Consider the following 15,256-nt stretch of genomic DNA (forward strand, 5'->3'; position numbering starts at 1 on the left):
TTAAAAATAAGCTAAAATAAGCTTTTGGGTTCATACCCCAAATATAAAGGAAATCCCTTTTTTTTAAAATAAAGTGCCTGATTAAAGGATTATTCTGATAGGATAAATTAAGTAGAACTCTACCTTTATTATATTTTATAGAATTTAACTATATCTAATAATATCAAAAATTATTGTGCCCCTACACTAAAATATATAAGTATATAAATTACATTAAATTTTTAATTTAACTTAATTTCCCCATTTTAAATCTTCCCCAATATAAATTCTAATAAAATATTTTTTTATTTCATTTTAATTTTTAGAACTTTAATTTCAATTTCATCTAATTCTTGATTAGGATGTTGAATTGGTCTTGAAATTAATTTACTTAGATTTATCCCCCTAATTTCAAGTCATAAAAATCTTTTACATTCTGAAGCAGCACTAAAATATTTTTTAATTCAAGCTATTGCTTCCATTAATTTTTTATTTTCAATCTTAATTAAAATAATTTTAATAAAAAATTTTGAAATTAATTATTTAATTTCAATTATAATTAATTCCTCAATATTAATAAAGATAGGATCTGCTCCTTTTCATTTCTGATTTCCTAATATTATTGAAGGATTATCTTGACTTAATTGCTTTATTTTAATAACTTGACAAAAAATTTCCCCTATAATTCTTCTTTCTTATTATATAAATAATAATTTTTTAATAATAATTATAATTATTAATGTTATTATTGGTGTTTTAGGAGGTATTAATCAAACTTCCCTTCGTAAATTAATAGCTTTTTCTTCAATTAATAATTTAGGTTGAATATTAATTTCTTTAATAATTAGAGAAAATTTATGATTATTTTATTTAACAATATATTCTTTTTTAATTAGAATTTTATGCTTAACATTTAATCTATTAAATGTATATTTTATTAATCAATTATTTATTATTAATATAAATTCAATTATTAAAATTTCACTATTAATTAATTTTTTATCTTTAGGAGGATTACCACCCTTTCTTGGATTTTTCCCTAAATGAATTACTATTAATTTTTTAATTTTAAATAATTTTTTTTATATTTCTTTTATTTTTATTATAATAAGATTAATTATATTATTTTTTTATATTCGAATTATCTATTCCTCTATTATATTTAATTATTTAAAATTAAAATGATTTACCTTTTTTTTAAAAAATAAATCAATATTAATAATTAATTTTTTTAGAATAATTTCTTTATTAGGTATAATTTTTAGAACTTTTTTTTATATATAAGGTTTTAAGTTATATAAACTAATAATCTTCAAAATTATAAAAAAAGAAATTCTTTAAGCCTTAGTATTTAATTATACTCCTTAAAATTTGCAATTTTATATCATTTTTGAATATAAAGCTTAATAAAAGAGATTATTTCTCATAAATAAATTTACAATTTATCGCTTATTATTCAGCCATTTTATTAGCGAAAATGACTTTATTCTACAAATCATAAAGATATTGGAACATTATATTTTATTTTTGGTATTTGAGCAAGAATATTAGGAACTTCATTAAGTTTATTAATTCGAACTGAATTAGGAACTCCAGGCTCTCTAATTGGAGATGATCAAATTTATAATACTATTGTTACAGCTCATGCTTTTATTATAATTTTTTTTATAGTTATACCTATTATAATTGGAGGATTTGGAAATTGATTAGTCCCATTAATATTAGGAGCTCCTGATATAGCTTTCCCCCGAATAAATAATATAAGATTTTGATTACTTCCCCCATCATTAACCCTTTTAATTTCTAGAATAATTGTAGAAAATGGAGCTGGAACTGGTTGAACAGTTTATCCCCCCCTCTCATCTAATATTGCCCATGGAAGAAGATCTGTTGACTTAGTTATTTTTTCTCTTCATTTAGCTGGTATTTCATCAATTTTAGGTGCAATTAATTTTATCACAACAATTATTAATATACGAATTAATAGAATATCTTTTGATCAAATACCATTATTTGTATGAGCTGTAGGAATTACTGCTTTATTACTACTTCTTTCTTTACCTGTATTAGCAGGAGCTATTACTATATTATTAACAGATCGTAACCTAAATACATCTTTTTTTGATCCTGCAGGAGGTGGTGATCCTATTTTATACCAACATTTATTTTGATTTTTTGGTCATCCAGAAGTTTATATTTTAATTTTACCAGGATTTGGTATAATTTCTCATATTATTTCTCAAGAAAGAGGAAAAAAGGAAACATTTGGTTGTTTAGGGATAATTTACGCCATAATAGCAATTGGATTACTTGGATTTATTGTATGAGCCCATCATATATTTACTATTGGAATAGATACGGATACTCGAGCTTATTTTACTTCTGCTACAATAATTATTGCTGTACCTACAGGAATCAAAATTTTTAGTTGATTAGCTACTTTCCATGGAACTCAAATTAATTATAGACCATCAATTTTATGAAGACTAGGATTTGTATTTCTTTTTACAGTAGGAGGATTAACTGGAGTTATTTTAGCTAATTCATCTATTGATGTAACTTTACATGATACATATTATGTAGTAGCTCATTTTCATTATGTTTTATCTATAGGAGCTGTATTTGCTATTATAGGAAGATTTATTCATTGATATCCTTTATTTACTGGTCTTTCTTTAAATCCTTATTTTTTAAAAATTCAATTTTTTACTATATTTATTGGAGTAAATTTAACTTTTTTTCCTCAACACTTTCTTGGATTAGCAGGTATACCTCGTCGTTACTCAGATTATCCTGATAATTTTATATCTTGAAATATTTTATCCTCATTTGGTTCATATATTTCATTATTTTCATTAATAATAATAATAATAATAATAATTATTTGAGAATCATTTATTAATCAACGAATAATTTTATTTCCTCTTAATATACCTTCTTCCATTGAATGATTACAAAATTTACCTCCTGCAGAACATTCATATAATGAACTTCCTATTTTAAGAAACTTCTAATATGACAGATTATATGTAATGGATTTAAGCCCCATTTATAAAGGATTTATCCTTTTTTTAGAAATGGCTACCTGATCTAATTTTAATTTACAAAATAGAGCTTCTCCATTAATAGAACAAATTATTTTTTTTCATGATCATACTTTAATTATTTTAATTATAATTACTATTTTAGTTGGTTACTTAATAATTAATTTATTTTTTAATAAATATATTAATCGATTTTTATTAGAAGGTCAAATAATTGAATTAATTTGAACTATTATTCCAACAATTACTTTAATTTTTATTGCTTTACCTTCTTTACGTTTACTTTATCTTTTAGATGAATTAAACAATCCTTTAATTACTTTAAAATCAATTGGACATCAATGATATTGAAGTTATGAATATTCTGATTTTAATAATATTGAATTTGACTCTTATATAATTAACTATGAAAAATCCAATATTAATAATTTTCGATTATTAGATGTAGATAATCGAATTATTTTACCTATAAATAATCAAATCCGAATTATAGTTACCGCTACAGACGTTATTCATTCATGAACTATTCCATCTTTAGGGGTTAAAATTGATGCTAATCCTGGTCGTCTTAATCAAACTAATTTATTTATTAACCGACCTGGTATTTTTTTTGGTCAATGTTCTGAAATTTGTGGAGCTAATCATAGTTTTATACCTATTATAATTGAAAGAATTACAATCAAAAATTTTATTAATTGAATTAATAATTATTCTTCATTAGATGACTGAAAGCAAGTACTGGTCTCTTAAACCATTATATAGTAAATTAGCATTTACTTCTAATGAAAGAATTAGTTAAATTTATAACATAAATATGTCAAATTTAAATTATTACATTAGTAATATTCTTTTATTCCTCAAATAATACCTATTAATTGAATTATATCATTTATTATATTTATTATAATTTTTATTATTTTCAATATTATAAATTATTATATTTTTATAAATAATAATAATAATAATAAAAATAATAATATTAATAATAAATTAATTAATAAAAATCTTAATTGAAAATGATAAATAACTTATTTTCTATTTTTGACCCCACAACAAATATTTTTAACTTATCATTAAATTGATTAAGAACTTTAATTGGATTATTTTTTATTCCTTATTCTTTTTGAATTATTCCTAATCGACAATTTATTTTCTGAAATTTTATTTTAAATAAACTTCATAATGAATTTAACTTATTATTAGGTAATAATAAATTAAATAAAGGATCTACTTTTATTTTTATTTCATTATTTTCTTTTATTTTATTTAATAATTTTTTAGGTTTATTTCCTTATATTTTTACAAGAACTAGTCACCTTACTATTTCTCTATCTATTTCACTTTCACTATGATTAAGATTTATATTATATGGTTGAATTAATAATTATCAACATATATTTATTCATATAATTCCTCAAGGTACTCCTTCTATTTTAATACCTTTTATAGTTTTAATTGAAACAATTAGAAATATTATTCGACCAGGAACTTTAGCTGTTCGATTAACCGCAAATATAATTGCTGGACATTTACTACTAACATTACTAAGAAGAACCGGTAATAATATATCTTTTTATTTTTTAATTATTTTAATTTTTTTACAAATTTTATTATTAATTTTAGAATCAGCAGTTGCGGTTATTCAAGCTTATGTAATTTCTATTTTAAGAACATTATATTCTAGAGAAGTTAATTAATTATTAATGTCAATAAATAATAATCATCCATTTCACTTAGTAGATTATAGACCATGACCTTTAACAGGAGCTATTGGTGTAATAACATTAGTTACAGGCATAATCAAATGATTTCATGAATTTAATATAAATTTAATAATTTTAGGTTATATAATTATTTTATTAACAATATATCAATGATGACGAGATATTTGTCGAGAAGGAACATATCAAGGAAATCATACTATTTTAGTTTCTAAAGGATTACGTTGAGGAATAATCTTATTTATTGTATCAGAAATTTTTTTTTTTATTTCATTTTTTTGAGCTTTTTTTCATAGAAGATTATCTCCTAATATTGAAATTGGAGCTATATGACCCCCTTCAAGAATTATTCCTTTTAATCCCTTCCAAATTCCCTTATTAAATACCATTATTTTAATTACTTCAGGAGTTTCAGTAACTTGAGCTCATCATGCTATTATAGAAAATAATTTTTCTCAAACTACTCAAGGTCTTTTTATTACTATTATATTAGGAATTTATTTCACAATTCTTCAAGCTTATGAATATATTGAAGCCCCATTTACTATTGCAGATTCAATTTATGGCTCAACCTTTTTTATAGCAACCGGATTTCATGGATTACATGTAATTATTGGTACAATTTTTTTAACTATTTGTTTTATTCGTCATTTATCAACTCATTTTTCTAGTAATCATCATTTTGGATTTGAAGCAGCAGCTTGATATTGACATTTTGTTGATGTAGTTTGATTATTCCTTTATATCTCTATTTATTGATGAGGTAATTAATTTATTTATATAATATATTTAGTATATTTGATTTCCAATCAAAAAGTTTAATTTAATTTAATATAAATAATTATATTATTATTTATTATTTCAATATTAATTATTTTAATTTCTAATATTTTAATATTTTTAACAATTATCCTATCAAAAAAATCATTTATAGACCGAGAAAAAAATTCACCCTTTGAATGTGGATTTGACCCTAAATCTTCTGCACGAATTCCTTTTTCTTTACATTTCTTTCTAATTACAGTAATTTTCTTAATTTTTGATGTAGAAATTGCTTTAATTTTTCCTCTAATTCAATCTTTTTATTTAACTAATTATTTTTCAATAATAAAAATTAGATTTTTTTTTTTATTAATATTATTAATTGGACTTTATCATGAATGAAACCAAAATATATTAAATTGAACAAATTAGGATTATAGTTTATTTAAAACATTTGATTTGCATTCAAAAAATATTGAATTCAATTTATCTTAAATATGAAGCAATATTATGCATTTAATTTCGACTTAAAAGAAAGAGTTATTACTCCATATTTTTAATTGAAACCAAAATAGAGGTATATCACTGTTAATGATATTAATGAATTTTTATTCCAATTAAAGAAATATGAAAAATTAAGCTTCTAACTTAAATTATAGTAGATTATATCTATTAATATTTCTAATTTATATAGTTTATTTAAAACATTACATTTTCATTGTAAATAAAAAAAAATTTTTTTTATAAATATTTAAAGATTTATTAATCTCCTTAATATCTTCAATATTATACTCTTTATAAGCTATTTAAATTTATAATAAAAATAATAATAAATAAAAAATTAATATTCAAAAAAAAAATCTAAATAAATAAATTTTAAAATTATTTATTTGATAAAAATTATAAAAAATTGAATAATTTTTAATAATATTAAATATTCCTTGACCTCTATATAATTCTCTTCAACCTATATCAATATTTTTTAATAAACTTTGACCCATTTTTAAAAAATAAATATTTAACCCATAAGTTGATAAATTTGGTATAAATCACATTAAACATAAAAAATTTCTTAAATTATAAGTTATTAAAAACTTATTAATAGAATAAATTTTTATTTTTCTAATTATATACCCTAAAAATAATCCAATTATTACAACATAAATTACTATTATTTTTAAATTAAAAGGTAAATAAATTATATAAGGATAATTAAAAATTATTCATCTTAAAAATCTACCTACTACTAATCTCATAAATAATAATATAAATATTCTCTTTAATATAACATAATCTTCATCATATAAATTATAAACTACTATTAAATTATAATCATTAATTATTAAATAAAATAATAAACGAATTGTATAAAATATAGTTAATCCAGTAGATAAATAATATAAAAAAAAAATTATTAAATTTAAATTTCTTATACTTACTATCTCTAAAATTAAATCCTTAGAATAAAATCCTGCTAAAAAAGGAAGCCCACATAAAGCCAAATTTGAAATATTTAAACATAATCTTGTTAAAGGAATATAAAAACTAATTCCCCCTATATAACGAATATCTTGAATATCTCTTATTATATGAATTACCACTCCAGCACATATAAATAATAAAGCTTTAAATATAGCATGAGTTAATAAATGAAAAAATGCTAAATCCGATATTCCTATACTTAAAATTCTTATTATTAAACCTAATTGACTTAAAGTAGATAAAGCAATAATCTTCTTTAAATCAAATTCATAATTAGCAGAAATACCAGCTATAAATATTGTTAATCCTGATAATAATAATAAAAACTTTAAAAAAAATATATCAATTAATATTATATTAAAACGAATTAATAAATAAACACCAGCAGTCACTAATGTAGAAGAATGAACTAAAGCAGAAACAGGAGTTGGAGCAGCTATAGCTGCTGGTAATCAAGATCTAAAAGGAATTTGAGCTCTTTTAGTTATAGATGCAATAATTAATATTAAACCAATAATTTTTATTATATAATCATTATTTATAAAATTTAAAAAAAAAATATAATTTCATCTTCCATAATTTATTATTCAAGAAATTACCATTAAAATTATTACATCCCCAATACGATTAGATAAAGCAGTTAATATACCTGCATTATAAGATTTAATGTTTTGATAATAAATTACTAAACAATAAGAAACTAATCCTAATCCATCTCAACCTAAAAAAATTCTAATTATATTAGGACTAATAATTAATAAAATTATTGAAAATACAAATAATAAAACTAAAATAATAAATCGATTTAAATTTTTTTCTGAAGATATATAACTTTTTCTATAATAAATTACTGAGGATGAAATTATTAAAACAAATATTATAAATAATAATGATATTCAATCTAATAAAATAGATATAACAACTCTTATAGAATTAAAAGAAATAATTTCCCACTCTAAAAAAAGAACTATATTTTCCATAATAAAATAAATTATAAAAAAAAAATTTATTATTCTAAAAAAAAATAAAAAAAAAAAACTAATAAAACAAATTGAAAATTTTTTTATGATTTAAAATGAATTTTCATATTTTTGATTCCACAAATCAATATTTTTTTTAAATTATTTAAATTAAAATCAAATTATAAAAAAATCAATTTTTAAAATTAATAAATTTAAAGGTAATCAATGTAATATTAATAATAAATATTCACGAGAAATACCACCATAAAATCTATAAATTCTTATATTATATTTTCCATGTTGAGTATAAGAATATAAATATAAACTATAACCAGCTCTAAAAAAAGAAATTATAATAAGACTAATTATAGATAAATATGATCATCTTACAATTCTATTAATTAATCTAATTTCACCTATTAAATTTATAGAAGGTGGAGCAGCTATATTTGAAGATATTAATAAAAATCATCATAAACTTATAGAAGGTATAAAATTTATTATTCCTTTATTTATATATAATCTTCGACTTTGTAATCGTTCATAATTAATATTAACTAAACAAAATATTCCAGAAGAACATAAACCATGACCAATTATTATTACATAAGAACCTAAATAACCCCAATAATTTATAGTTATAATCCCACAAATTACTAATCTTATATGAGCTACTGAAGAATAAGCAATTAATGACTTTATATCAACTTGACAAAAACAATTTAATCTAATATATAAACCACCTAATAATCTAATAATTATTCAAATTAAATTATATTTTATATTAATTTTTTGAAAAAGAATTAAAATTCGTAAAAGTCCATAACCCCCTAATTTTAATATAATACCAGCTAAAATTATTGAACCTGAAACAGGAGCTTCTACATGAGCTTTAGGTAATCATAAATGAACAAAATATATCGGTATTTTAACTAAAAAAGCTAAAATTATTGATAAATATAATAAAAAAAAATTTTCATTTAAAAACTTAAAAAAATATATAATTATACAATTATAATTTCTAAAAATAAAAAAAATCCCTATTAATATAGGTAATGAAGCAAATAAAGTATAAAATAATAAATATATTCCTGCTTGAATTCGCTCAGGTTGATAACCTCAACCAATAATTAATATTAATGTAGGAATTAATCTACCTTCAAAAAATAAATAAAATAAAAATAAATTTATAACTCTAAAAGTTATGTATAATATAATTAATAAAATAATAATGTTAAATAAAAAAAAATTAATATAAAAATTTAATTTATTTAAATTTTCTCTGGCCATAATTATCAATAAACAAATTCAAATTCTTAATAAAATTAATCCATATGAAATTATATCACACCCTATTATATACCTAAGATTACAAAAATTCATAATATTCATATTTAAATTTATAAATATAAATATTATTAATAATAAAACTATTTGAACCATTCAAAATATATTATTTAAAAAACATAAAGGAATTGTAAAAATTATTATTATTAAAAATTTTATCATTATAATATACTAAATCTTTGAAAATAATCATTTCCATGAGTTCGAATTATAGAAACTAAAATAGATAATCCTAAAGCTCCTTCACAAACAGAAAATAATAAAAAAATTATTAATATATATATATCATATTCAATACAACTTAAATATACAACTAATAAAAAAAAAAGTCTTAAAACAATAAATTCTAATCTTAATAAAACAATCAATAAATGTTTATGTTTAGAAATAAAAATTATATTCCCAAAAATAAATATTATTATAATAAGTAATCATATATTTATCATTAGTTTTTATAGTTTAAAAAAAACATTGGTCTTGTAAATCAAAATTAAGTTAAATCTTTAAAAACTTCAAAGAAAAAGAATTTCTTTATCTATAATCTCCAAAATTATTATTTTAATAAACTATTCTTTGAAATATTAAAAATATTTTTCTCTACAATAATTATTATATTTTCTATTATAATATTATTTTTAAATCACCCTTTATCTATAGGATTAATAATTTTAATTCAAACTCTTATTATTTGTTTATTATCTGGAATATTAATTAACTCTTATTGATTCTCTTATATTTTATTTTTAGTTTTTTTAGGTGGTTTATTAGTTTTATTTATTTATGTTTCAAGTGTAGCTTCTAATGAATTATTTAATATAAATTTTTTTTTAAAAAATATTATATTTTTATTAATATTAATATCTTTATTTTTAAGACTTTATAATATATACAATTTAAATTGATTAAATTTTTCATTTAATAATGAAATAAAAAATTTAACAAATTTTTTTATTTTTTTTAATAATGAAAATAAAATTAATTTATCCAAATTATATAATAAACAAACTCATTTAATAATAATAATATTAATTATTTATCTTTTTATTACTTTAGTAGCTATTGTAAAAATTACTAATATTTTTTTTGGTCCTCTTCGATCAACTAATTATTAATTTACTAATGATAAATAAATTTTTTCCTATTCGTAAAACTCATCCTTTATTTAAAATTATTAATAATTCTTTAATTGATTTACCTTCCCCCTCAAATATTTCATCATGATGAAATTTTGGCTCTTTATTAGCTTTATGTTTAATTATTCAAATCCTAACAGGATTATTTTTAACTATATATTATACAGCAAATATTGAATTAGCTTTTTATAGAGTCAATTATATTTGCCGAAATGTGAACTATGGTTGATTAATTCGTACCTTACATGCCAATGGAGCTTCTTTTTTTTTTATCTGTATTTACCTTCATATTGGACGAGGAATCTATTATGAATCTTTTAATTTAAAATATACTTGAATAGTAGGAATTATTATTCTTTTTATTTTAATAGCAACAGCTTTTATAGGATATGTTTTACCTTGAGGACAAATATCTTTTTGAGGAGCTACAGTAATTACTAATTTACTTTCAGCTATTCCATATTTAGGATCTATATTAGTTAATTGAATTTGGGGGGGATTTGCAATTGATAATGCAACTCTAACACGATTTTATTCATTTCATTTTCTTTTCCCATTTATTATTTTAATATTAACTATAATTCATTTATTATTTTTACATCAAACAGGATCTAATAATCCATTAGGAATAAATAGTAATCTAGATAAAATTCCTTTTCACCCATTTTTTACATTTAAAGACTTAATTGGATTTATTTTATTATTATCATTATTAAGAATATTAACATTAACTAATCCTTACTTATTAGGAGATCCTGATAACTTCATTCCTGCTAATCCCTTAGTAACTCCTATTCATATTCAACCTGAATGATACTTTTTATTTGCTTATGCTATTCTTCGTTCTATTCCCAATAAATTAGGAGGAGTTATTGCTTTAGTTATATCTATTTTAATTTTAATTATTTTACCTTTAACTTTCAACAAAAAAATTCAAGGAATTCAATTTTATCCTCTTAACCAAATATTATTTTGAATTATAGTCTCTACAATTATTCTTTTAACTTGAGCAGGAGCTCGACCGGTTGAAGAACCTTATATTATTACAAGACAAATTTTAACTTTATTATATTTTTCTTATTTTATTATTAATCCAATTATTAGAAAATATTGAGATAATTTAATTTTTAATTAACTAATTAATGAGCTTGTAAAAGCATTTGTTTTGAAAACTTAAGAAAGAATTTAATATTCTATTAATTTATACTAAATTTATTAACTAATTAAAAAAAAATTTTTAATCCTAAAAAAAATAATAAAAAATTTAATGAAACTGGTAAATATCTTTTTCAAGATAAATATATTAATTTATCATATCGATAACGAGGTAAAGTACCTCGAATTCAAATAAATACAAAAGAAATAAATGATAATTTTATATAAAAAATTAATCTTAATCTATAACCTCCTATATATAATAAAATAAATAATAAACTTATAAAAAGAATTCTAGCGTATTCAGATAAAAAAATTAAAGTAAAACCCCCTCTTCTATATTCAACATTAAATCCAGATACTAACTCTCTTTCACCTTCCGCAAAATCAAATGGAGTTCGATTAGTTTCAGCTAATCTAGAAGATAATCAACATAAACTTAAAGGTATTATTAAAAAAAAAAATCAAATAACTTCTTGATAAAAAAAAAAATTAATTATATTAAAATTTATAATTATAATAATTCTTGATAATATAATTAAAGCTAATCTAACTTCATAAGAAATAGTTTGAGCTACAGCTCGTAATCCCCCTAATAAAGCATAATTAGAATTTGAAGATCACCCTGCAACTATTACCGTAAATACTCCAATTCTTGTACAACATAAGAAAAATAAAATCCCTAAATTAAATCTAATTAAATTAAAATAATAAGGAATTAATAATCAAGATATTAAAATAACAATAAGTCTAACTACTGGAGAAAAATAATAAACCATATAATTAGAATAACTCGGAAAAGTCTGTTCCTTATTAAATAACTTTACAACATCAGCAAAAGGCTGTAAAATTCCTATATAACCAACCTTATTAGGACCTTTTCGAATTTGAATATATCCTAAAGCTTGACGTTCTAATAAAGTTAAAAAAGCAACTCCTACTATTACCCCAATAATCATAATTAAAACACCAATTATATATAAATATATATCTTTAATTATCATTTACTATATATATAAATAAATTATATATTAATGACTTCTAAAATCATCACATTTTTTCTGTCAAAATAGTTATTATTGACTATTAATAATATTCATTATGTTAAAATTATTTTTAATATTTGATCCTTTCGTACTAAAATATTATAATTATTTAAAGATAGAAACCAACCTGGCTTACACCGGTTTGAACTCAGATCATGTAAGATTTTAATGATCGAACAGATCAAAATTTTAAACTTTTGCATTTAAATTTTATCTTAATCCAACATCGAGGTCGCAAACTTTTTTTCCTATTTGAACTAAAAAAAAAAATTACGCTGTTATCCCTAAGGTAATTTTTTCTTTTAATCATTATAAATGGATCATTTAATCATAAATCAATGTTAATAAATAAAAAAAGTTAATTTAATTTTTCTATCACCCCAACAAAATAATTTATTTTATTATAATTTTAAAAATTATATATTAACAATAATTAAATAAATTATTAAACTCTATAGGGTCTTCTCGTCTTTTAAAATTATTTTAGCTTTTTTACTAAAAAATTAATTTCTATAAATTAACTAGAGACAGTTTATATTTCATCCAATCTTTCATACAAGTCACCAATTAAGAGACTATTGATTATGCTACCTTTGTACAGTCAAAATACTGCAGCCCTTTAATAAATTATCAGTGGGCAGATTAGACTTTAAATTATTTTCAAAAAGACATGTTTTTGATAAACAAGTGAATATAAAATTTTGCCGAATTCCTTTAATTAACTTTTAATAATTTTCTTTTTAAAAAAAAATTATATACTAATTTTATCATTATATCTAATTTTTTTTTATTAAAATATATTTTTTTATAAAAATTTAAATTTTTTTCTTTTAAATTTTAATTTAAATTAAATTATTTATAAAAAATTATAATTTATAAAACAATTTAAATTTTATAATTTTAATAAATTAAATAAATTATTATAAAAATTTATTTTAAAGCTTATCCCTTAAAATATTTAATATTAATTAATAAAATTTTTTCTAATAAAAATTTTAAATATAATATTTAAAATTAAATTTTTTTCTAAAAAAACTAGATATTTTTAAAAACGATTAACATTTCATTTCCAATTAATTATTAAAAATAATTATTCTACATTAACTTTTATAATTAATTAACTCTTTTAAATTCGAGAAATTATTATTTTATAATTATTATTAATAAACTCTGATACACAAGATACAATAAATTAAATTTACTTTTTTATAAATTATTTTCCCCTATTTATAAATTCTTTTATAATACTATTTCACTATAAATTTTTAAATTTTTTCTATATATATACTTTAACCCCCATTAAAATATATTTTTTAAAATTTTTTTTTTATAATTTATTATTAATTTTTCCCCCTCAAATTAATTAAATTTAATATCTTTTCAATGTAAATGAAATACTTATTCAAGCTCTAATTTGATCTTTCTAGAAACACTTTCCAGTACTTCTACTTTGTTACGACTTATTCCAATTTATTAATGAAAGCGACGGGCAATATGTACATATTTCAATTTTTAATCATTTTAATAAATTAAATAAAATTACATTTAAGTCCACCTTCAAATAATTTTTAAAAAATATTATTCATTTAATCATTTCTTATTGTAATCCATTATATTCTTAATTATAATCTGCATCTTGATCTGAATTAATTTTATTTTCAAATTTTTAAATATTATTTTTATTAAAAAATATTTTTTTAACAACGATATACAAAATCATTTAAATTAAGTAAATTTATTCGTGGAATATCAATTATTAAACAGATTCCCCTAAATGAACTAAAATACCGCCAAATTATTTAAGTTTCAATAAATAATTATATACTATTTTAGCATTTTTATTTTAATTTTAATAATAGAGTATCTAATTCTAGTTTTTTTTAAAATTTTATAAATCATATTATTCTATAAAATTTTAAATAAATTAAAATTTCACCTAATAATTCAATATTTAATTTTAAAATACTAATATTTATTATTTACCAATAAAATTTAAATCATTTTTTGTTTAACCGCAACTGCTGGCACAAAATTTGTTAATAATTTAAAATATTACTAAATCTTAATTTCTTAAATTTTTAATGTTAATTACTATAAATTAATTTATAAAAATTATTAAAATAATTAAAAATTCATACTAAAATTTATATGTAAAATAAACTTAAATTAAATTTTATAAATCATAAAAAATTTATTTATATATGAAAATTTTTCATATAGATTTTTTTTTTTTAAATTAAAATTTTATATATTTATTATATATATATAAATATTTAATATATAAAAAAATTATATAATAAAATATTTATTAGCCATTAATAAACATTGAATAATTTCTTTTTTTTTTTTTTCATAATAATTATTAAATACCTAAATTGCTATATAAAATTTTATAAACTAAAAAATTATATTATATTATAAATATATTAATTAATTAAATTTATTTTATTATATTATTATAATTAATAATAAATTAAAAATTTAATATATATATATATATATATAATACTAAAATAAATTTTTATTTTAAAAATTTATTGTAAATTTTTATAAATTAATTTTTAATTTAATTTTTTATAAAACCATTTTTAATCTTTTTTTTATATAAATATATAAAATAAAGTA

General features: G+C 18.9%; 13 protein-coding genes across 13 annotated transcripts, besides 25 other annotated features; 9 read left to right on the plus strand and 4 right to left on the minus strand. All coding sequences in view use genetic code 5, as the record gives it.

Moving 5' to 3' along the window:
• Positions 1-68, plus strand: a tRNA (tRNA-Met).
• Positions 68-131, plus strand: a tRNA (tRNA-Ile).
• Positions 129-196, minus strand: a tRNA (tRNA-Gln).
• A 53-nt stretch (positions 197-249) lies between these two features.
• ND2 (NADH dehydrogenase subunit 2) lies at positions 250-1,263 on the plus strand. Its single transcript has one exon. It carries the CDS (start codon positions 250-252, stop codon positions 1,261-1,263), a length of 1,014 nt encoding a protein of 337 aa, YP_009054344.1.
• Positions 1,262-1,326, plus strand: a tRNA (tRNA-Trp).
• Positions 1,319-1,383, minus strand: a tRNA (tRNA-Cys).
• Positions 1,384-1,449, minus strand: a tRNA (tRNA-Tyr).
• A 2-nt stretch (positions 1,450-1,451) lies between these two features.
• Positions 1,452-2,988, plus strand: COX1 (cytochrome c oxidase subunit I; the record flags this gene model as incomplete). Its single annotated transcript has 1 exon — positions 1,452-2,988. A coding segment is annotated over one exon (1,537 nt), but the record flags the coding sequence as incomplete, so codon positions are not given.
• Positions 2,989-3,056, plus strand: a tRNA (tRNA-Leu).
• On the plus strand, positions 3,057-3,738 carry COX2 (cytochrome c oxidase subunit II). The gene has a single exon. A coding segment is annotated over exon 1 (682 nt).
• Positions 3,739-3,809, plus strand: a tRNA (tRNA-Lys).
• Positions 3,809-3,875, plus strand: a tRNA (tRNA-Asp).
• On the plus strand, positions 3,876-4,046 carry ATP8 (ATP synthase F0 subunit 8). The gene has a single exon. It carries the CDS (start codon positions 3,876-3,878, stop codon positions 4,044-4,046), a length of 171 nt encoding a protein of 56 aa, YP_009054347.1.
• ATP6 (ATP synthase F0 subunit 6) lies at positions 4,040-4,720 on the plus strand. The gene has a single exon. It carries the CDS (start codon positions 4,040-4,042, stop codon positions 4,718-4,720), a length of 681 nt encoding a protein of 226 aa, YP_009054348.1.
• A 6-nt stretch (positions 4,721-4,726) lies between these two features.
• Positions 4,727-5,515, plus strand: COX3 (cytochrome c oxidase subunit III). The gene has a single exon. The coding sequence runs from the start codon at positions 4,727-4,729 to the stop codon at positions 5,513-5,515; it is 789 nt and encodes a 262-aa protein (YP_009054349.1).
• Positions 5,516-5,518: 3 nt separating this feature from the next.
• Positions 5,519-5,584, plus strand: a tRNA (tRNA-Gly).
• Positions 5,585-5,938, plus strand: ND3 (NADH dehydrogenase subunit 3). Its single transcript has one exon. The coding sequence runs from the start codon at positions 5,585-5,587 to the stop codon at positions 5,936-5,938; it is 354 nt and encodes a 117-aa protein (YP_009054350.1).
• Positions 5,937-6,000, plus strand: a tRNA (tRNA-Ala).
• Positions 6,000-6,063, plus strand: a tRNA (tRNA-Arg).
• Positions 6,063-6,128, plus strand: a tRNA (tRNA-Asn).
• Positions 6,129-6,189, plus strand: a tRNA (tRNA-Ser).
• Position 6,190: 1 nt separating this feature from the next.
• Positions 6,191-6,256, plus strand: a tRNA (tRNA-Glu).
• Positions 6,255-6,318, minus strand: a tRNA (tRNA-Phe).
• ND5 (NADH dehydrogenase subunit 5) lies at positions 6,319-8,040 on the minus strand. The gene has a single exon. The coding sequence runs from the start codon at positions 8,038-8,040 to the stop codon at positions 6,319-6,321; it is 1,722 nt and encodes a 573-aa protein (YP_009054351.1).
• A 15-nt stretch (positions 8,041-8,055) lies between these two features.
• Positions 8,056-8,119, minus strand: a tRNA (tRNA-His).
• ND4 (NADH dehydrogenase subunit 4) lies at positions 8,119-9,459 on the minus strand. The gene has a single exon. It carries the CDS (start codon positions 9,457-9,459, stop codon positions 8,119-8,121), a length of 1,341 nt encoding a protein of 446 aa, YP_009054352.1.
• On the minus strand, positions 9,459-9,743 carry ND4L (NADH dehydrogenase subunit 4L). The gene has a single exon. It carries the CDS (start codon positions 9,741-9,743, stop codon positions 9,459-9,461), a length of 285 nt encoding a protein of 94 aa, YP_009054353.1.
• Positions 9,744-9,745: 2 nt separating this feature from the next.
• Positions 9,746-9,809, plus strand: a tRNA (tRNA-Thr).
• Positions 9,810-9,873, minus strand: a tRNA (tRNA-Pro).
• A 2-nt stretch (positions 9,874-9,875) lies between these two features.
• Positions 9,876-10,409, plus strand: ND6 (NADH dehydrogenase subunit 6). The gene has a single exon. It carries the CDS (start codon positions 9,876-9,878, stop codon positions 10,407-10,409), a length of 534 nt encoding a protein of 177 aa, YP_009054354.1.
• A 7-nt stretch (positions 10,410-10,416) lies between these two features.
• Positions 10,417-11,565, plus strand: CYTB (cytochrome b). Its single transcript has one exon. The coding sequence runs from the start codon at positions 10,417-10,419 to the stop codon at positions 11,563-11,565; it is 1,149 nt and encodes a 382-aa protein (YP_009054355.1).
• Positions 11,566-11,567: 2 nt separating this feature from the next.
• Positions 11,568-11,633, plus strand: a tRNA (tRNA-Ser).
• A 20-nt stretch (positions 11,634-11,653) lies between these two features.
• ND1 (NADH dehydrogenase subunit 1) lies at positions 11,654-12,589 on the minus strand. The gene has a single exon. It carries the CDS (start codon positions 12,587-12,589, stop codon positions 11,654-11,656), a length of 936 nt encoding a protein of 311 aa, YP_009054356.1.
• A 1-nt stretch (position 12,590) lies between these two features.
• Positions 12,591-12,659, minus strand: a tRNA (tRNA-Leu).
• Positions 12,635-13,997, minus strand: an rRNA (l-rRNA).
• Positions 13,986-14,048, minus strand: a tRNA (tRNA-Val).
• Positions 14,049-14,828, minus strand: an rRNA (s-rRNA).
• Positions 14,829-15,256: a sequence feature (A+T-rich; putative control region).

The sequence above is a fragment of the mitochondrial genome of Papilio polytes (genome assembly GCF_000836215.1).
Source record: "Papilio polytes mitochondrion, complete genome".
In the NCBI taxonomy this organism is placed as follows: domain Eukaryota; kingdom Metazoa; phylum Arthropoda; class Insecta; order Lepidoptera; family Papilionidae; genus Papilio; species Papilio polytes.